Genomic DNA, 22,629 nt, shown 5'->3' with positions numbered 1-22,629 from the left:
TGCTGAGAATGTTCCAAGGCCAAGCAACTATCCTGAACCATTCCCAGAACGTTGTGGGAAGGTTGTATGCAAAATAACCAGAGAACAACTATGCTCTCACCAAGCTCTAAGAAACATGGTTCTCAGAACATTATGTGCTAGCTGGCTAAGATGCTTATAAGACCTTAGAGGCTTTTGATGATGTATGTGTTTATGTATATACATGTGAATGTTGTTCCTTATATATTCTAACGCTGTGTGTGCGTGTGTGTGTGTGTGTGTGTGTGTGTGTGTGTGTGTGTGTGTGTGTGTGTGTGCGTGTGTGTGTGTGTGTGTGTGCCTACATGCGTGCGTGTACAATTTGCCTCCCTGTGCATGTCAACAGGTATACATGGGTATTCTCATCCCTATTTCCTAGTAAGGATACAGGATCAGAAGGGGATGATGGCAGTGGTGTGCACAGCAGAAAAAGAGGGAGGAGAGAGGCAGAATGAAAGCGAAAGCCAGATGAGATTCATTGGTCTACTGACTGCCAGTGTTTCTGTTAGAGGGGGTGCAACAAGAGAGAGTGTCTATTAGTGTGTGAAGGAGAGAGATGACGAGAGGACAGAGTAAGATAAGGTATAGAGCCTGGCGTGCGCGAGGAGAACAAACAGAGAAATGTATTGTTAATAAACAGTGAGAAGTGGAGAGTAGCAGGGGGTTCTCGCTTTCGGGGAAAGAGAGAGAGACAAAAGAGAAAGAGGAAAGGGAGGTAGAGAAAGAGAGTAGAGGGAGGGAGAAAGAAACAGAAACACGAAGAGAGTGGTGAGAGAGAGATAGAGAATGGCAGAGACTGATAGAGAGAGAGAGAGAGAGAGAGAGGGAGAGAGAGAGAGAGAGAGAGATAGAGAATGGCAGAGACTGATAGAGAGAGAGAGAGAGAGAGAGAGGGAGAGAATGGCAGAGACTGATAGAGAGAGAGAGAGAGAGAGAGAGATAAAGAATGGCAGAGACTGATAGAGAGAGAGAGAGAGAGAGAGAGAGAGGGAGAGAGAGAGAGAGAGAACTGACTCAGATAACGGAAGTGGCGTGCGCATCCTGCTCTCCTGCTGGGGCTAGATGAGACTTCAGACTGATCTGTGAGGTGAGAAGAACAGAGAGATACACTACATAACTTGATGACTCTAAGCTGACAGTGAGTTACAACACCTTAGCTTGATCCACGGTGAGAGGAATAACTACCCACACTACACAGAGAAGGAAGGAGCTAGAGAGAAAGATTATCAGCCTACTTCGGATAAAGAATAGGAAAGGTGGAAGAAAGAAGGCTATAAACCTGAGACTGAGGTAAATGCCACTGATGCCCAGCTGCCCTGTAGCTGAGTGCTGAGGCAGGAACAAGGAGAAGCATCTGTTGAAGTGCAGACTGCAGAGTTACGTTGGTCTGACTCGCCCTCCTCTCAGCTCTGTCTTTTGGGGGATGGAGTGACTTGGTGAGCCCAGCTGTGTCTTCATCGTTGGAGAACATGCCTGTGATGAAGGGCCTCCTGGCCCCCCAGAACACCTTCCTGGACACCATCGCCAACCACTTTGATGGCACCCGTAAGTATACTCTTTACTCAAGCCTTTCTGCCGTTGTGCCACCCTCCGTGCCCACCTAATTGGGATGCCTGCAGTGTAACAATGGTTTGATTGATTGTAATTTACTGGTGAGGTAATTTACAAGTTGTGAATAAGTTGTGTTTAATATTGTGACAACATTGTGACTTTTCATTATAAGATTTCCTATTTGATTTTGCGTCAGCGGGTCAATGAAAATATGACCACCTTTTATGTATTGATTTTGGGCAGGATTCAATCTGTATCGCCAAAGTATTGCTGAAGATCAGCGTTACAGCTCGATTTAAAGGCAATGTCCCTGCGTTCGTGGAGACTGCAAATACTGCATATGTGGGCCGAATCGGCAGTTACCTTTACATTTGAACTCAGAACTACTGCTATACAGATTGAAATATATTTATGACTATCTCATTCAAAGCGCATGGTGTCAAGCATTAGAACCATCGAGAATCACAACTGTTTCTTGGGGGAGTTATAAACTGGCATATGGAATTGTTTTAAGATGGTTCTACCATGGATCATTTAGCTATTTGATTTAACATTTTAGGACCCTTTAGGTATCACAAAAATATATTTGAAAAGTATTAGATAAAATATTGAATTTGGCCTTTAGTACCAAATACCACAGAAACACATTGAATAACACATTCATAAGTGACAAAAAAGACAGTTAAAAAAATAAATCCTAAGGAATAAGGTTTTGAAGTGTCTGTCAGATATCTAGGAGAAATAAGAAAGCTCTGTCTTGTCAAGGTTGAGCTTGAGGTCGTGGGCCAGGCACGATATCTGCCAGGCACGCAGAGATGTGTGTCTCCACCTGGGTGTCAGGAGGGGCTGAAGAAGAAAAGGAGTTCAATGTCATCTGCATCGCAATGATAGGAGAGACCATGTGAGGATATGACAGAGCCGAGTGACTTGGTGTATATGTAGGTTAGTTTCTAAATGTAATCCTTTACAGTTACTAGTTACCTGTCCAAAATTGTAATCAGTAACGGAACTTTTGGATTACCCAAACTCAGTAACATAATCTGATTACATTCAGTTACTTTTAGATTATTTTTCCCTTAAGAGGCATTAGAGGAAGACAAAAATGTATGTTACCAATTGAATGACATCTATTGCAGGAAAAACCTATGTTAAAGTTTACATAGCTGGCCATGTATGGATGTTAAATTTGACTTTATGGGTTGGTTGTGTAGGCTTATTCTAACCAATCGCTTTCTACTACATATAATAAAGTAAGAACTGACGCTGGAGATCAGAACCAGGTACAGGGAGTGAACATTTAATGAACGGACAAGTGACAGAACAGGAACATCGTCAGAACAGGGGGAACAAAACAACATGACAACAATAACGCTGGAACCGGGAACAACCTAGGGAACAGACAAATATATGGGGGGTAATGAAAACAGGTGATTGAGTCCAGCTGAGTCCAATGAATCGCTGATGCGTGTGACGAGGGAAACAGGTGTGCGTAATGAAGGTGGAAGGAGTGCGTAGTACTGGGAAGGCTGGCGCCCTCGAGTGCCAGGGAGGGAGAGCGGGAGCAGGCGTGACATAATATTATGATTAAATTATATCTTTACATTAATATATATCATTTATAAGTCCAAAAATGGATGTAGCAACTACAGATTACCATATTAAGTCTATCAAAAGTGTATAAATTTGAGCATGTGTGTCACACCCTGACCATAGTTTGCTTTGTATGTTCTATGTTTTGTTTGTCTGTTTCTGTGTTTGGGCCTGTTATGGTTCTCAATCAGAGGCAGGTGTTAGTCATTGTCTCTGATTGGGAACCATATTTAGGTAGCCTGTTTGGTGTTGGGTTTTGTGGGTGATTGTCTCCTGTGTCAGTGTTTGTTTCCTGTGTCAGTGTTTGTTTCCTGTGTCAGTGTTTGTTTCCTGTGTCAGTGTTTGTTCCACACGGGACTGGTTTGGGTTTATGTGTTTGTTGTTTATTCATGTATAGTTTTCTTATTAAAAACAAACATGAATTTCAACCTCGCTGCATTTTGGTCCTCCTCTCCTTCAACGGAAGAATCCCGTGACAGAGTGACTATGGATTTAGTTTTTTATCAGCATGAATTAGATTGAGCAATAAAAGCCCCACTTTTATTCCATAGGCTGGGATCCGCACTATGCATCTGTTGTAAAATAGCATTTTTCACTGGCTGTCCACTGGTTTCAAAAACAGTGATTGATAGGCATCTTAAATTCAACCATTATTGGGTTCAAATAGACATTCAGATTTCTGAACAGCCATCCACGACAACCACAAGCCTTAAGGCACAAATAGCCAAATCAAATCAACGTTTATTTGTTACGTGCGCCAAATACAACAGGCTCTAACCAATAGTGCAAAAAAGGTATTAGGTGAACAATAGGTAAGTAAAGAAATAAAACAACAGTAAAAAGACAGGCTATATACAGCAGCGAGGGTATAAAAGTAGCGAGGCTACATACAGACACCGGTTAGTCAGGCTGATTGAGGTAGTAAGTACATGTAGATATGGTTAAAGTGACTATGCATATATGATGAACAGAGAGTAGCAATAGCGAAATAGCGGGTGGTGGGTGGGACACAATGCAGATAGTCCAGATAGCCAATGAGAGAGCAGCAGTGTGATCCACATAAATGCGCTATGTAGGTACCAATAATACGTGATATCTGTATCACCATAGACTACACCACTGCTCTCATCCTTACCTCCAAGCGTTTATTTAAATTGGATCATCTTTGGATGCTGACAGCAGTCGCACCATTAGAAGATATAGCTTGGACCGTAGCCTGCAAAATAATATTTCTGACATTTTCCCGCGATCCATCAAACACATTTGGTGTGTCATTATAGTGGTCTCTGACTTGTCAGACACGCTCAGATGCAACACATTTAAAGTTGCGCCTTTTTTCAATGCTGCTTTGAATGTCATTAAGAAAACAGAGAAGTGTCAAAGATTTTTTTCGCAAACATCCTTTCTGAATTTAAAAGTAATCCTCAAAGTAATCATCTAGTTTTTCAAAAGTATCTGTAATCTGATTACGCTACTTTAGCTGGTAATGTAACGGACTACAGTTACCGTTTTTTTGTAATCTATTACATATGTAGCCTGGCGAAAGCAGCACAGGACCCAGCACAGGACACAAACTAATTTGGGGTTGTTTATTCTGTCAAAGCTTAAATTTAAAATAGTATAATATAAGAGGGCAATCACCGCAAGTTTAAGTCACCATAAAGTAAAGGTAAATCCAAATCACAATCAAGGGAAATAAATATGTTAGTAAAGTGCATAAAAACAATCTGAGTACAAAAAGTACAAAGTGAAATGCATAAACGGTAGTGGCTCTGCTTTCTATAGAAACACGAAAATACAGAGACCACAATGTTCAGTTAGAATGGACTTTCTAACATTTCAAATGTCTGGGTACATGTTCATAAACAAAATGACATTGTGCATGAAAAACAAAATACATTTTGTCATAAAACATTATGAATACTTACAAACACACTGTCCAGGTGATACCCTAATACCACATGGGACAGTAGATCCTCATCTCACCCATACAGCGCTGGGAGAAATGTCATATGAACAGATAAGTTACAATTCAAAAATGAAACAAAATACAAAGCACTGAAGCTTTACACGAAACAGAATGTAATTCTGGTAATTACTCACACTTCAAACAATGTTATCATCAACTCCACCACGTGGTTCTGAGAACACTGGTATTCAGCGAGCAAGAAGCTAACACCCTCATGTCGATCTGAAAGTATCAACAGGCTAACATGACCATCTGGCATAAATATTACAAAACTAACTCTTGTACACTGCAGATGATGCAGAATATGATATTTTCCGGTACAAGAGTAAGATAAAAAGTATTATTTACCCATCTAAGGTATCGTTGGACCCACAATGGATTTCAACAGCTCTCCAGTGTAATTGCTTGCTCTCACTCTTACACAATGCGCATGCGCAATCCCATAACCGCTCTCACACATTATTTATGGATCTCTTTTAGGGACAGTGCCATCTAGTGGATTTAAATTAATACAGCTATGTGCTTTTACCACCTGGCTACTTATAGAGAGAAGAGGAGAGGGCCTAGAACCATGTCCTGGGGGACACCAGTAGTGAGAATACGTTGGGCAGACACAGATCCTCTCCATGTCACCTGGTAGGAGCAGCCTGCCAGGTAGGATGCAATCCAAGAGTGTACAGAGCCTGACGCCCAGACCTGAGAGGGTGGAAAGGAGGATCTGATGGTTCACAGTGTCAAAGGCAGCAGATAGATCTAGGAGGATGAGAACAGAGGAGAGACAGTCAGCCTTGGTAGTGCGGTGAGCCTCCGGAACAGAGGAGAGCAGTCTCAGTTGAGTGACCCGTCTTGAAGCCTTGACTGGCTTGACCCTAATTGCTAATTGCCTACCAGAGGTGAAGAGCACACTTCCCGGTACTAATTGCTGATTGCATAGGAGAGGATAAAACCACTCCCCCTCCAATACAGCCACTGATTACCAAAACAACAACCGTCACAAATTGCCCTGCCCTTTATTCCTGGTTGATGTGTCAACAATCAGCTGCAAGTTATGAGCAGTCAGCAGTTCATACACTAAGTAGGCTACTGGAAAGACAGACAACACTTAAAGTAAATGGCCCTAGCTAGCAAAAATACAGTACTAAACAACAACAGATGAAGACAAAAATTATACTTATTACTCCTAGATATATTAGTGTGTGTGTGCTCTAGCTATAGGTTGAAGCTACACATCTATATGGCAAAACAATTATTAACTACTGAAAACACTACCTAGATTTGAATTTACTTCAACTACCACTTAGTCCAACTACCACTCTACTACTAGTACAAAATGTTGTTAAATTACTTGAAGAACTATAAGTAGTTCACTACTCCCAAACACTGTGTGTAAGTGGTACTGGAGAGGGGCAGCCAGACAACACTGAGTGTAAGTGGTACTGGAGAGGGGCAGCCAGTCAACACTGAGTGTAAGTGGTACTGGAGAGGGGCAGCCAGTCAACACTGAGTGTAAGTGGTACTGGAGAGGGGCAGCCAGTCAACACTGAGTGTAAGTGGTACTGGAGAGGGGCAGCCAGTCAACACTGTGTGTAAGTGGTACTGGAGAGGGGGGCAGCCAGTCAACACTGAGTGTAAGTGGTACTGGAGAGGGGCAGCCAGTCAACACTGAGTGTAAGTGGTACTGGAGAGGGGCAGCCAGTCAACACTGTGTGTAAGTGGTACTGGAGAGGGGCAGCCAGTCAAGACAGAAATTCAGGCTGTGACAGTGATGGAGAGAGTGGTGAGAGCTCAGCAGAGGAGGAGTGGGTGTGCTGTTGTTTTGGATTGAAGTGGCACTTGTTGGGCTGTTGTGTGTTTGCTGTCTTTGTTGCTCCTCATTAAAGTGATACTTCGGGATTTTGGCAATGAAGAGAGCCAATGTTAACTTGTGTCAGCGCAAATCCAGAGACTTCCAGTCATTGCACTGTCGCTAGTTAGCAATTGAGCTAACGCTAGTTAGCAACTTCCTTCAAACTGCACGCAGAGATAATAATCTGGGGAAGTAGGTAAAGGTCTTCATTGCCTCCTGAAGTATCCCTTTAAGATCCATGAGTGCAGTAGGTCTATGCAGCTGTGTAGGAGTTATTCCTAATTTGTTTTACACACAAAACACTTGAGTATAGAATTGCACCACATCTTTAGAAAGATGAAAGCATGCTCAGAGCCATTAGACTCCCATTTCTTTTAGCTCACTCACAACCTAAAAGCTATTTTATTATTAGTCATATGTGTTCACAGTTCATGCATTTAGTTTGTCATCTATTAAGCACCTCTGCTTTTGACCATAGGATATATACTGAGTGTACAAAACATTAGAAATACCTGCTCTTTCCATAGGATATATACTGAGTGTACAAAACATTAGAAATACCTGCTCTTTCCATAGGATATATACTGAGTGTACAAAACATTAGAAATACCTGCTCTTTCCATAGGATATATACTGAGTGTACAAAACATTAGAAATACCTGCTCTTTCCATAACATAGACTGACCAGGTGATTCCAGGTAAAAGCCATGATCCCTTATTGACGTCACTTGTTAAATCCAATCAGTTTAGATGAAGGGGAGGAGACAGGTTAAAGAAGGATTTTTAACTCTTGAGACAACTGAGACATTGATTGTGTGTGTGTGCCATTCAGAGGGTGAAGGGGCAAGACAAAAGACTTAAGTGCTTTGAGCGGGGTATGGTAGTAGGTGCCAGCCACACTGTTTTTAATGTGTGTCAAGAACTGCAATGCTGCTGGGTTTTTCACACTCAACAGTTTCCCATGTGTATCAAGAATGATCCACCACTCAAGGGACATCCAGCTAACTTGACACAACTGTAAGAATCATTGTAGTCAACATCGGCCAGCACCTCATTGGAACACTTTAGACACCTTGCAGAGTCAATGCCCCGACGAATTGAGGCTGTTCTGAGGGCAAAAAAGGGTGAACTCAATATTAGGAAGGCGTTCATAATGGTGTGTACAATAAGTATATGTCACTAATGGACTACTGTCGCAGCTGCATGATGCACTTTCGCATGGTCAAATTGGATCACACTCTTCTCAGTGGGTTACAAGAAGTGGGACATGACATCATGCTAGTGTGTGGCCGCCGATCTGTGTCCTGGCTGAGTTCATGAATTCAGTGTGAAGACAAACACACTCACACTAACACTCTCTATTACACAAACTCACACTCACACACGCACACACACACACACCAACCTTGACTCAGGGGTAGACGTAACATAGTAAATGTAAACCCAGGACACTCCAATTATGATGATATGATATGTTACGTTTTGATATATATACAGTGCCTTGCGAAAGTATTCGGCCCCCTTGAACTTTGCGACCTTTTGCCACATTTCAGGCTTCAAACATAAAGATATAAAACTGTATTTTTTTGTGAAGAATCTACAACAAGTGGCACACAATCATGAAGTGGAACGACATTTATTGGATATTTCAAACTTTTTTAACAAATCAAAAACGGAAAAATTGAGCGTGCAAGATTATTCCCATTTATATGTACATTTCAGGTTGCACTCTGTGGATTATGGTACCGAGATGTCAGAGCGGAATTATCGATTGCAATGTTAACCCAGCAATAGTTGTATTTGTGTGCACAGCTCTTTGTTGACTCATTGTCTAATTGTATGTGTGGGCTGGGAGCTACACACAGCTTTACCCTCCTAATTGAGGCATACAATTATTTAATAGCCTCCATTTAAATTCACAAATTGTGATTATTGTTGTTGTGATTGTCAATGACTCCAGCCATCCTAGTCATAGACTGTTCTCTCTGCTACTGCACGGCAAGCGGTACCAGAGCGCCAAGTCTAGGTCCAAGAGGCTTCTAAACAGCTTCTACCCCCAAGCTATAAGACTCCTGAACATCTAATCAAATGGCTACCCAGACTATTTGCATTGCCCTCCGTCTTTTACACTGCCACTACTCTCTGTTATTATCTATGCTTAGTCACTTTAATAACTCTACCTACATGTACATATCACCACAATTGCCTCGACTAACCGGTGTCCCCGCACATTGACTCTGTACCGGTACCCCCTGTATATAGCCTGGCTATTGTTATTTTACTGCTGCTCTTGAATTATTTGTTACTTTTATTTCTTATTCATATTTTTTTTAGTTAAAAAAAGTTTTTTTTTTAAACTGCATTGTTGGTTAGGGCTTGTAAGTAAGCATTTCACTGTACACCTGTTGTATTCGGCGCATGTGACAAATACAATTTGATTTGATTTGATTGACACAAAGGGCCTGGCTTTTCTGCTTGTGTAATGTAAGTAGATTGGTTTTGGGTTTTGCTCTTCGTCACCTAATGTCAATTACTGAAGCTACAAGTGCATTAACTGAAAAGTAATAGAAATGACCCGTGTTATTCACTACAATGGAGAAGTCCCTTTTGTCGTGCGGTCGGTCATTTCAGAAATTATTCTGGGAGAAAATGAGAGAGGCCATGAGAAATAGAAGCACTTAGAGCTTTGAAGGTTCGACGTGGCTTTCACTATGAACTTCCATTCTGCCATTCATCTATCAGAGAGAGAGAGAGAGAGAGAGAGAGAGAGAGAGAGAGAGACCGAGAGAGAGAGAGAGAGAGAGAGACCGAGAGAGAGAGACCGAGAGAGAGAGAGAGAGAGAGAGAGAGAGAGAGAGAGAGAGAGAGAGAGAGAGAGAGAGAGAGAGAGAGAGACCGAGAGAGAGAGAGAGAGAGACCGAGAGAGAGAGAGAGAGAGAGAGAGAGAGAGAGACCGAGAGAGAGAGAGACCGAGAGAGAGAGAGAGAGAGACCGAGAGAGAGAGAGAGAGAGAGAGACCGAGAGAGAGAGACCGAGAGAGAGAGAGAGAGACCGAGAGAGAGAGAGAGAGAGAGAGAGAGAGACCGAGAGAGAGAGAGAGAGAGAGAGAGAGAGAGAGAGAGAGACAGAGAGAGAGAGAGAGAGAGAGAGGTAGACTGGGTGCATTTTAGCATTTTAGCAGAATGATAGAATGATAGAGTCATTTTGGAGAAAGGACCATCTGTTTGCTTTGCTTTAGGAAAACAACCTTGTTTCACTTGTCTATATCAGTCTAAGCCAAGTAACAATGAAAATCATGAAGCTACTGTAAAAAAACAACTATATTGGTCCAAATACACCTCAGTTTTTTAAATGATCAGTATGTTTTCCCATAGGATTAACTTATTGCAAATCTATTTGTGTTCTTCCTGTATAAGAAAAGGGACCGTATCCTGGTTACCTCCTCGTGGAAATAACAGCTTTGCCATATGCTTTTTATTAAAAACAATTACAAATTGCTATGGCAACCCAAGCCTGGGCACATAAAGTCTCATGTAGCTTCTGTAGCTTCTGTACTAATTATCTCTACATGAGTCACTTAGAGACTGTGACATTTCAAGAGTTGAATGTCTTTCTCTACAGGAAATACTATATACAACCTAACTCAATCTAAAGATATCTATACAGCTTTCAACAACAGCCAGACTTAGTCCATGGCTCAGTAGGCTGAGGGTTGCATGGGGCTCGGACTGTGGCAGAATTAACTTAACAAGAGATCTGGAGCAATTAGGTCCTCTTCACCACTCTGTGTGAACTAATGATCAATTAGACTTGTGTACTAAGTGTGTCTATAATACTGCCACAACATCTACAGTATTGTCAATACAAATGTCTATTTTCTCCGTGTGTTTCAAGGAGGACTTCTCCAGATTGCCTCATTAGCTAATGATAATGGGCTGCTTATGTAAAGACTTTCAAACGGTGACCTCAGTGTTTCCGCACTAAGCATCTAATTATAACGGAGTAAATTGGTGTCTTGATTGACAGGGTACGATCAGACCATCACCACATGTACAGTCGAGAATAGGAAACTCTGGCCATGAAATTCTATCTTGTCCAACGCAACCCCCCTCCCTCCCCCTGTGTGGAAGAGCAGTGGATGAATAGATGCATTATGGGATTGAATTCAGTCAGTGGAATCATTTCCTATGAAACTCTATACGGCAGTGACCCAATGGACTTGGAGTGACCCAATGGACTTGGAGTGACCCAATGGACTTGATAGTTGGGGACAGGTGACAACGGACAGGCATTGGATTGTGGGAGACATCTGTGAGGGGCATTTGTCTCTGCAATGATGCACAGTGCTACAATACAGTTTACTTTGCAACCCTTTAGAAAGGGTGGAACAGATGGGAGGGAGATGGTCCATTTAACAGCTGCCTGCAAAACATTTTTTATGGAGTCGAGTTGTTCAACTCACTGTGGAGGAATATACCATTCATAAATGTTTATAGCCGTACCAAATACACAACCATGTTCTCTCTCTCTCAACAGAGTAAGCAGGTAAACAGCAGCTAAACAGAGGTACATTTAAATCAAGCAAATCAAATTTGAACAAAAACTTCAAGGAGTATGTTAAATAATCCCACAGCACCCTCCAATCTCCCATAAAAATAAATACATCTATTAAAAAAAATCTATAACACCCTTGCCTTTTGTGAACTAACACTTGCGCTTGACTTTTTTCCCTACTAGCACTGACCTTGCTGATAGTGTCTGTCCTACCGAGCTATCTGAAGACGAACACACTCAGTCGCTCTGGGTGTGTCTGCTAAATGACTAAAACGCAAAAGGAATAACACAACACAAAAGATCCATAGCTGAAACTTGACTTGGGCATATCAGAAAGGGGTCTAAATGACTGTGCCATCGCACCTGTATTCTTGCTGCTGAAAGTACATCTTCCCTTCCACTCAGCCTGAGTGCCTCTGCACAGTTCAGCAGATGGCTGAGCTATCTGAAGACGAACACACTCAGTCGCTCTGGGTGTGTCTGCACAGTTCAGCAGATGGGTGCAGCCCTGAGAGGTGGTTGGTATTTCAGTGGAGTCTGACAGAATCAAAAGGCAGCTACTGAATCAGAAGCTCCAGTCTGTCCTGTGATTGGCTGGCGCTGTCTTTGGTTACATGGGCAGGAGGATGTGAGGATACTACACATGATGCTCATTTCCTATCCCCATTAGTGTCCCCAGGCACCGGCGGGGGTCCCCTCTTCTCCTATCACATCCACAAGACTTCACAGGCCTAAACTTCAAAGCCTGCTCTGATGTCCATGCAGGCTGCTGTGGGTGGGTTCTATGTGCTAGTTAGTTAGTTAGTTAGTTAGTTAGTTAGTTAGTTAGTTAGTTAGTTAGATCGACTGAGACCGAGACAGACAGAGCTCTTTTTCAGACAGCTAAAGGATGAAATAGACCCTAAGAGAAAATGAGTGGGAGGAGAGAGAGATTCAGAAAGAAACCAGCAAGTGACTGAATTCCTGATGCTATGTTCTACCTTCATAGATGGCTGTATTCAACACAAGCTTAATTGTTAATTACATAGCCTAATTCAGCATCCAGGGGCAAGGACATTCATCCATTTAATGTCTGAATCACACAGTGTACTCGAGGGACAGAAATAATTGGTCGACCACTTTAACAGCAATCATTACGCAGACAGAGTTAGGGTACAGTACATCGTGTCTCTAATTTTCTCTCCTTGCTTTCCACAGACAGCAACTTCCTTCTTGGGAATGCCCAGGGTCGCCAAGGTTACCCCATCGTGTACTGCTCGGACGGCTTCTGCGAGCTGACGGGGTTTGTGCGCACTGAGGTGATGCAGAAAACATGCACGTGTCGCTTCCTGCACGGGGCGGAGACCAGTGAGAGGGTGAGGCAGCAGGTGGACAAGGCCCTGGAGGGACAGCAGGAGTACCAGGGGGAGGTGTGCTTCTACATGAAGAACGGTGAGCATTCAGTCAACACATGGTGGCCCTCCATACAACATCATCCAACCAGATCTATCTTTAGAACAATGGACAGAGGATGCAACATACACCAAGTTCACTTCTGCACAATATGTGCAATACAGCCAAATACAGTCCTTAACTCCACGTGTCATTATAATTGAACTCAAGTGGTGTTCAAGGTCATTTAAATTCAGAGTGCAGTTTATTAAATGGGACAATATACAAATGTTTTGAGTCAGATCATTTGAAAAACAATTTTATTGAGTAAATGTACTTTGGTTCATTTTCATTTTGATAAGAGATGAAAATGCAATGAATTGAAGGTTATTTGTTGACGTAAACATATACATTTACAGATTTTGTCGGCCGTGTCGTTAGATTTGGGGTGGGATGGGGTCCTGATAAATTATTGGGAAAAGAATGGGTTCCCCTGAAGTTCTGGCGGGACAAAATTGGGTCCCCGCTGAAAACATTTGAGTACCACGAAATCTAACTTCTTCTATAATGTTGCTTCCACAGGGAATCCATTCCGGTGCCTTCTTGACATTGTGCCAATTAAGAATGAGAAGGGTGAAGTGGTTCTATTCCTTTTCTCCTTCAAGGATGTCACTGAGTCGTACGGAAAAAGCCACCAGCACAGCAACAGGAGAGGGCGGGGGGCCACAGGTATTCTACTAACTCTGCAACACTGTGGCTTCCACCATATTGAACCGTTTATAGTTTAGACTATGATGATTTAATAAGTGTAATAACCCATTCATTATGGTCCTCATGTCATCAGGCATCTCAGAGGACGCACATCAGAGCAGAAAACGCAGCCGTTCCCACTTTTCCCAAGCCAGGGAGAGGGGAAGGACTGTCCTGTACCACCTCACCAACCAGTTCTCCAAGAGGGGCAAGGGGAAACTGCCCAATGTGAGTTCCCGTGGATCTCACCGTACTGTACAGTAGAGTGCGTTGACTCATTGACAAGAGGAAAGGCCTCATTTCATTATATTACCAACTGCTTTCTGAAAGATGACGTCATTTGTTTTCATACCACAAGTCAAATCACATTCTTACCACATTCAAATGAAAACATATTTGAGCAGACGTGTTTTGTAGCAAATAGAGTGAGGTGACATTTACCTATCCATTTGAGGAAGGTTGAGCTTGGCCCAGATAGAGGAATTGATCAGGCAGCCTTTGAAGCTCCGGTCTGCTGTGTGTGGTCTTTGTAGTGCTGGTATATATAGAGCAACAGAGAGACGCAGTGTGGCCTTTTGCAGATTGGGACATGGGAAAGCTGGGGTATCATCTCACTAATTACAGGAAAGTACTGGAAGAGAGGTCACCGTACGACACAGCAGTGGACAGACAGAACCAAGGATTTTCAACCTTTTCCCTCTCCCTGTGTTAAACACATGTTATATGAGGTAGTTGTTATTTAAAGATACGTCAATTGTACCGTTAAATGCTGACAGACTTCAAACTTTGAAAAATCTATGACATTTATGAAAATTCACTGTCTCCAAATCCTGCCTTTTACATACTTGATGGTGATCAGTCATTGTTTTTTAAGATAGTGTAAAAAATGCGGTTACCATTGACAACAGCAAGGGCTATGTGGCATTGCATGCTTTGAAAAATGTTCAAATTTGTGCTTTTGCTGTGACAGTTCTGTACACATTCAGTTGTTGTTGTGCATTTAAATCCTCCATGTGCAATTACCAAGTAATTATCTCTCATAATGTACCCAGCTATTATCCCACCAAGGGTTCCCACTTGGAGGTTCTGCCGACCTATTCAGCAGCCTCTCTAGTCATGTTGAAGAACGACAGAGGGAATTTACTTTCAGATCTCATTAACTCATGGGATCTCCATAGTAACCTCATCCATATTTCATCTCCTTCCATACTGTGTCATTTATGGAGGATAAAGTCAGGGATTCTGCACGTGTCAAAAAGAACATGTCGATAACTGTCTCTCCCGGTCTTTCATGTATCGTAAAGTGAAATGAGGTTCCATTTGATCCCTTTAGGTTCCATTTGAGGTTCCATTTTTCACCTTTATTTAACCAGGTAGACTAGTTGAGAACATGTTCTCATTTACAACTGTGACCTGGCCAAGAGAAAGCAAAGCAGTGAGACAAAAACAACAGCACAGAGTTACGCATCAACAAACGTGCGGTCAGTAAAGAAATAGAAAAGAAAAATGTAAAAATCTATGTACAGTGTGTGCAAATGTAGAAGAGTAATGAAGGTTATATGTCTGTCTTGAAAAGATGCCATTGAACCCTTAAGATGTTTCTTGATTTTAGTTTCTGATTATTTGTGTAATTGTTTGACATTTTACTTCACTGTTAGGCGCTAGTAACACAATCATTTCTCTGCACCCGCTTTACCATCTGCTAAACTGTGTACGCTACCAATAAACTTTGATTTGATGTCCTTGATTCCTAAAAAGAACATTTACTTCTCCTCTCTTGTGCCACAGAGAAGTTTGGATTGTGGCCAAGGGAGAGCTGTAGACACTGATTTTGATGTAGCTAGGGCAAGTAGGTTTCAGTGCATTCTTGAGATGTTATCATAGGTACAAGTGCCACTGTGCCAGTGTGGTGTTTGGGGCTTTGTCTGTGACCTGGGACCTATGACCTGTGACCCTTGGCCCCTGTCTCCCTGCAGAGTGTATTCCAGAAGCCCTCTCTCCCAGAGTACAAGGTGGCGGCGGTGCAGAAGTCCCGCTTCATCTTGCTCCACTACAGCGTATCCAAGGCCCTGTGGGATTGGCTGATCCTCCTGGCTACCTTCTACGTGGCGGTCACCGTGCCCTTCAATGTCTGCTTCGTCAGTCACCAGGATGATGACTGTGACTCCCGTAGCACCATTGCCAGTGACATCGCTGTGGAAATGCTCTTCATTCTAGGTAACATACTGTTGTATAACAGTACTGAGAGTGGCAACATAGTACTCCAATGGTAAATGTCATATCACTCCGGTGGCTAAATGAATTGGCACCAGTATCTAGCTCCTCTGGTATATAGTTGATCAATAATAGTTCTTTCCTGCTGTGGCAGTGGGTGTTTCTTTGGAAATCGGTCACGCTTGACTGTACTCTCTCACCCACCTACATTACCAACTCATCATGGTGTCTGTGTCACCCCTGGTTACAGCTCACATTTTGAGCCACAATTAGAGACTTCCTGTCTCCGATGGATGTGTGATCCTAAAACAGCTGTGATGGGGCTCAGGCTTTTTTAAGTTGAGGAAATGGTAATTATGTGCAGTGACATTCACGTACAAAATTATCATCACCTCGTGTGTTATTCTAAACCGTTGGTGTCATGCCATAATTAGCATTTACAGCTCACCTGGAAAAATACTGGAATGTAGTAGCCTATCCACCCACTTTACTCACTTTTTGTGTAATTGAGTAGAGGATCAAATATTATTTTGCTCATGTTCTGCTGGGTTTTCTCCCTGTTCCTCCCCAGATATCATCCTGAACTTTAGGACCACCTTCGTGAGTCAGTCGGGTCAGGTGGTGTACGATGCCCGCTCAATCTACCTCCATTACTGTGGCACCTGGTTCTTTATAGACCTCTTTGCTGCTCTGCCCTTTGACCTCCTCTACGCCTTCAACATCACAGTGGTGAGTTTGTATGGGGGCATTAACTGTGCATGTATGGGTGTCAAGGGCGTTTGGCTTCGCGTGTGTATGCAGTTCCTTATCCTATCTTGAACAGACAGTGCTTGTTCGATAGCCCTTCCCAGAATAATCGTTTTCCCTCTGAAAATATGTTGTTGGTCCTCTTTATTTCCCCTGAGCATTGAATTGTAACGGATTAGGTCTTGCCACCTCCATGCTTTATTGTGCTTCTCCTTCCTTCTCTCCAGTGTCCCTCCCCCTATCCACTAGCTGCACTCCCCATCGCTCTCTCTCTCTCTCTGTCTCACGGTTTAAATCTCAGCAAATAGCCTACTCACTTAATCTTACCTGGGCTTCTGAGATGTGATACTGTTCAACTACCCCTTTTTTTCCACCAATCATTTGTTTCTCAAGCTTTCCAAGAGATGTGCCGTTCTTTACTGATGAATGTATCTTTAGCCGCTGGGGGAAGTGGGATATCTAGGTGGTAGGAGGAATGTTTGCTCACTGCATCTCAGCTAGACCGTGTCCCTGGAGTTCAGTACCGAGGATAGATCATCTATACTGTATTATAATGTCTGACGACTTTAACCGGACTATGACTGAACTCTCTAACGTCTTTTGGCCTTTACACATGTCACAATGCAAATTGTCATCTCTACATGAATCGTTGCATGTAAACATGTCCATTACCTCCTGTCCAGACCTCGCTGGTCCACCTCCTGAAGACGGTGCGTTTGCTGCGGCTGCTGCGGTTGCTACAGAAGCTGGACCGTTACTCCCAGTACAGTGCTGTGGTCCTGACCCTGCTCATGTCTGTGTTCGCCCTGCTTGCCCACTGGATGGCCTGCGTCTGGTACGTCATCGGCCGCAAGGAGATAGAGAGCAGCGACCCTGTCACCTGGGATATAGGTGAGCGCCTGTTTGTGAGTGTTTGTGTGTGTATGTTTGTATATTGTGTGTGGTTGTTGGACCACTCTCACACAGTAGACACATCAACATAATGTTTCCTTTTGTTGAGCTCCTTGTCTTACTATAGGGAAGCAGCCATGTGTGACCGCTATTCTCTCTAAATGTGTCTGTAACACAGTAACTTATTTAACTTGTCTGACAGCTAGATGCTATGGCCCCTTTGCACGTTCGGTCCCTGGACAAGCCCGAATGCTTCTGAACTGGTCTCTCAGTCCATCTCCCTCCATAACACCCTCCCAGTCGACCTCACAGCAAGTGTAGGACAATGGACAGAGACTGTTTGAGACTACTCACACTCTATAATATCACCTCTGGGTGGAGAGAATCATCAGTCAAGCAGACACAAAGGAAAAAACAATACAAACTCTTTCACTGGTCTCCTATCAGATCCCTGTAAAGCATTTTTATTTTTCTCCTCCTCTCTCTTCCTTGCCCCCCCCATTGGCAAGGGAAACATACTGTATGTTAACATTGCCAAAGCAAGTGAAGTAGATAACAAACAAAAGTGAAATACACAATAAAAATGAACAGTAAACTCTCTCTCTCTTTCTCTCCCTCTCTCTTCCTTTTTCCCCTCTCTGTCCCCCCCCTCACTCTCTCTCTTTCTCCCTCCCTCTGTCCTCTCTGTCCTGTGGTACTCTCCAGGCTGGCTGCAGGAGCTGGGGAAGCGGTTGGAGACCCCATACATCAACAGTACGGTTGGCGGCCCCTCCATGCCCAGTGCCTACATCGCCTCCCTCTACTTCACCCTGAGCAGCCTCACCAGTGTGGGCTTTGGCAATGTGTGTGCCAACACAGATGCCGAGAAGATCTTCTCCATCTGCATCATGCTCATGGGGGGTAAGTCCATCTGCATCATGTTCATGGGGTGATAAGTCCATCTGCGTCATACTCATGGGGGTAAGTCCATCTGCATCATGCTCATGCGGGTAAGTTCATCTACATCATGCTCATGGGGGTAAGTCCATCTGCATCATACTCATGGGGGTAAGTCCATCTGCATCATGCTCATGGGGGTGAGGTAAGTCCATCTACATCATGCTCATGGGGGGTAAGGTAAGTCCATCTGCATCATGCTCATGGAGGTAAGTTCATTGGAAGCGAGGCAGTGTTAGTAGACATCTTGAGACACAAGCTGTCTTAAGACTTCTTGAAGACATTTGTTGTTTTTAAGACATCTTTAGCAGTATTTTCTTCATTCTTTCAAAACATCAAATCAAATTAAATGCATTTATATATCCCTTCTTACATCAGCTGATATCACAAAGTGCTGTACAGAAACCCAGCCTAAAACCCCAAACAGCAAGCAATGCAGGTGTAGAAGCATGGTGGCTAGGAAAAACTCCCTAGAAAGGCCAAAACCTAGGAAGAAACCTAGAGAGGAACCAGGCTATGAGGGGTGGCCAGTCCTCTTCTGGCTGTGCCAGGGTGGAGATTATAACAGAACATGGCCAAGATGTTCAAATGTTCATAAACGACCAAGATGGTCAAATAATAATAATCACAGTAGTTGTCGAGGGTGCAACAAGTCAGCACCTCAGGAGTAAATGTCAGTTGGCTTTTCATAGCTGATCATTAAGAGTATCTCTACCGCTCCTGCTGTCTCTAGAGAGTTGAAAAGAGCAGGTCTGGGACAGATAGCATGTCCGGTGAACAGGTCAGGGTTCCATAGCCGCAGGCAGAACAGTTGAAACTGGAGCAGCAGCACGGCCAGGTGGACTTGGGACAGCAAGGAGTCATCATGCCAGGTAGTCCTGAGGCATGGTCCTAGGGCTCAGGTCCTCCGAGAGAGAGAAAGAAAGAGAGAAAGAGAGAATTAGAGAGAGCATACTTAAATTCACACAGGACACCGGATAAGAAAGGAGAAGTACTCCAGATATAACAGACTGACCCTAGCCTCCGACACATAAACTACTGCAGCATAAATGTATTACATGAGTTACAGACATGTATTTAAACCTCTTAAGGATCTGCCCCTTTAAAAAATATATTTTGCCTAAAATGACAAATACCCAAATCTAACTGCCTGTAACTCAAGCCCCGAAGCAAGGATATGCATATTCTTGATACCATTTGAAAGGAAACACTTTGAAGTTTGTGGAAATGTGAAAGGAATGTAGAAGAATATAACCCATTAGATCTGTTAATTATTTGTATTTTTTTTGTACCATCATCTTTGAAATGCAAGAGAAAGGCCATAATGTGTTATTCCAGCTCGGTTGCACAAATGCTGAAGCTCCAGATACTCAATTAGTCTAAAGAAGGCCAGTTGTATTGCTTCTTTAATCAGGACAACAGCTTTCAACTGTGCTAACATAATTGCAAAGGGGTTTTCTAATGATCAATTAGCCTTTCAAAATGATAATGATCAACTTGGATTAGCTAACACAATGTGCCATTGGAACACAGGAGTGATGGTTGCTGATAATGGGCCTCTGTATGCCTATGTAGATATTCCATTAAAAATCAGCCGTTTCCAGCTACAGTAGTCATTTACAACATTAATAATGTCTACACTGTATTTCTTATCAATTTGATGTTATTTTAATGGACAAAAAAATGCTTTCCTTTCAAAAACAAGGACAATTATATGTGACCCCAAACTTTTGAACGGTAGTGTATGTGCAAAGTTTTATACGGATCCAATGAACCATTGCATTTCTGTTCCAAATGTTGTATCAAGACTGCCTAAATGTGATTAATTGGTTTATTGATACATTTTCAAGTTCATAACTGTGCACTCTCCTCAAACACTATCATGGTATTATTTCACTGTAATATCTACTGTAAATTGGACAATGAAGTTAGATTAACAAGAATTTAAGCTTTCTGTCCATATCAGATAGGTCTATATCCTCTATATCCTATAATTTTTTTGTTTCTTACAATCTCATGATAATCACCTTAGCCTACGTTAACTCAACCGTCACGCGGACGGGACACCGAACCTGAAGGAGTTTGCATTAAGATGTCTCTAGATGTCTTCACAAATCTCTTAAGAAAAGTCTTAAGGCATGGTGATGGCTGGGTATGACTCTCTTCTGCATATGTATGTGCTTTGAGCACAAAGGAGTAATCTTGTAATACTCCTTGACCCCCATGTTTCCTGTTCCTCGTCCGACCTTCAGCCCTAATGCATGCAGTGGTCTTCGGTAACGTGACGGCCATCATCCAGCGCATGTACTCTCGGCGCTCGCTCTACCACACGCGTATGAAGGACATCAAGGACTTTATCCGTGTGCACCGTCTGCCCCAGCTGCTGAAACAGAGGATGTTAGAGTACTTCCAGACCACCTGGTCTGTCAACAACGGCATCAACGCCAACGAGGTGGGTCACAATGACACTATGTATTTAACAATGGTGGTAACAAACTCCGGCCAATGATTACAACGATCCAAAGCTTTCAAATCCCCGATGAGGAGTGGGCAAGTGCACACTTTAGGATAAGGATGGAAAATTGGGATGCAACCATTAGGGTAGACAAACATACTGTACTGACAGACTGGTCTTTATATATTTTCCGATGTAAATTAATAGCCTTTCAGAGAGAGTACACCTTACGGTGGGAGTAGTTAATCAATTTTCTACAGTCATCTTTTATGTCACTGCCAAGGTCTTTCTATCAGATGGTGTTGACAGTGTGGGTGTGTATTGTCACATTCAGACGTAGATGGCCTCCTGGCTATAGTCGTGTCTACGTGTGGGATGGAGGATTCTAAATCATCTCCACCTTTCTTTCCCAATCTTCTCTCAGTCTTTGCCCAATGAGGTTAGATTTGTTCTTTTAGAAAGTCGTCTTTTGTTCACAGTGATGGGCTTAGACCTAATATTGGCTAAAACTGCTCCCTATTGTTGGAATAACCTACAACATTCCTTGCATCTTGATTCCTTGGTGCCGCTACGGCAGTTTAGGATTGCAGTTGTTCCGATTGATTCTAGAGTATTATTTGTTGAAATTGTGATGTTGAAGTGTGGTTATTTTTTATTCTCATTGTTTTATTTGTAATGCACTTTTGTCTTCCTGTTTGTGAGAAAGTGTTTGTACCTAGGGCACCATTAGGAATGAGGCCCTGGTCTCATTTGGGCTAGTCTGAATAAATACAAGTTAATAAAACCTTTTTTAAGTATCTTCATTATAGACTACAGAGACGCAGGAATAAAAAAGATGGTACTCATTTACACCCTCTCATCATCAGCTTCATCATTTATTCTCTGCTGAAGGCGCGACAACAGACGCTACGAAGGATCCCAAGATCTCGCAGATTTCTTACACCTCTTAGCTGGTGCTACTGCCAGTCTAGCACTAGTGAAACAGATCTACAGTGCACATTATATGTAGAGATTTGAGTCATCTAAGAAAGCTCCCATGAAAACAACTACTGTACATTGAAGTGTGTAGCCACTAGCCAAAATATAGCTAGAGTCCAACACAAAATACAAGATACTGTATACTCACTGAGAATTGTGTGTGTTTCAACAATACATCTAATACATGTTTGTGAATAACTGGTGATTGGCTCTCCTCACAGTGTTCATAGGCTTGAACTTGGTTTCTACGGTCTATCATCTCATCTGACACATTACATTCCTTTAGCCTTCATCCTCGGATACCACTGTCCCTCTCTGGTACCTCTGTAATCTGATACAAAACCATTACATTGTGAGTGTTGATGTCCTCCTTCTCTCCACTTGTCAGCTGCTGCGTGACTTCCCAGACGAACTTCGTGCGGACATCGCCATGCACCTGAACAAGGACATCCTGCAGCTGCCAGTGTTTGAGCGGGCCAGTAGGGGGTGTCTGCGCTCCCTCTCCTTGCACATCAAGACCTCGTTCTGTGCTCCGGGAGAGTACCTCATCCGCCAGGGGGACGCGCTGCAGGCCAACTACTTTGTCTGCTCTGGGTCTCTAGAGGTGCTGAAGGGCGGCATGGTCCTTGCTATCCTGGGTACGTCTTAGACAACTCACTTCCCTGTTCTGGAGTACACTTTCTTTTCATACTTTCCCTTTTCTGTCTCTCATGTCGGCGTTCCGTCTCTGTTATCAACTCTTTGGCAGAGTCTGAAATT

The 22,629-nt window shown here is 42.9% G+C and overlaps 1 protein-coding gene across 3 annotated transcripts in view; it reads left to right on the top strand.

Annotated features, from left to right (window-relative positions):
- The first annotated feature begins 964 nt into the window (after window positions 1-964).
- Window positions 965-22,629, top strand: part of kcnh4a (potassium voltage-gated channel, subfamily H (eag-related), member 4a) — a 29,985-nt gene continuing 8,320 nt past the window's right edge. For all 3 annotated transcript variants that reach the window (XM_042327390.1, XM_042327392.1, XM_042327391.1), the window contains exons 1-10: window positions 965-1,563; window positions 12,726-12,959; window positions 13,482-13,628; window positions 13,744-13,877; window positions 15,626-15,866; window positions 16,435-16,592; window positions 17,294-17,501; window positions 18,207-18,401; window positions 20,690-20,889; window positions 22,259-22,508. In XM_042327390.1, coding sequence (XP_042183324.1) covers window positions 1,488-1,563; window positions 12,726-12,959; window positions 13,482-13,628; window positions 13,744-13,877; window positions 15,626-15,866; window positions 16,435-16,592; window positions 17,294-17,501; window positions 18,207-18,401; window positions 20,690-20,889; window positions 22,259-22,508 — 1,843 coding nt within the window. In that variant the 5' untranslated portion in view covers window positions 965-1,487. The remainder of the gene's footprint in view (window positions 1,564-12,725; window positions 12,960-13,481; window positions 13,629-13,743; window positions 13,878-15,625; window positions 15,867-16,434; window positions 16,593-17,293; window positions 17,502-18,206; window positions 18,402-20,689; window positions 20,890-22,258; window positions 22,509-22,629) is intronic.

Source organism: Oncorhynchus tshawytscha, linkage group LG09, assembly GCF_018296145.1.
Source record: "Oncorhynchus tshawytscha isolate Ot180627B linkage group LG09, Otsh_v2.0, whole genome shotgun sequence".
Classification (NCBI taxonomy): Eukaryota; Metazoa; Chordata; class Actinopteri; order Salmoniformes; family Salmonidae; genus Oncorhynchus; species Oncorhynchus tshawytscha.
This window is presented reverse-complemented; position numbering and strand designations above follow the sequence as displayed.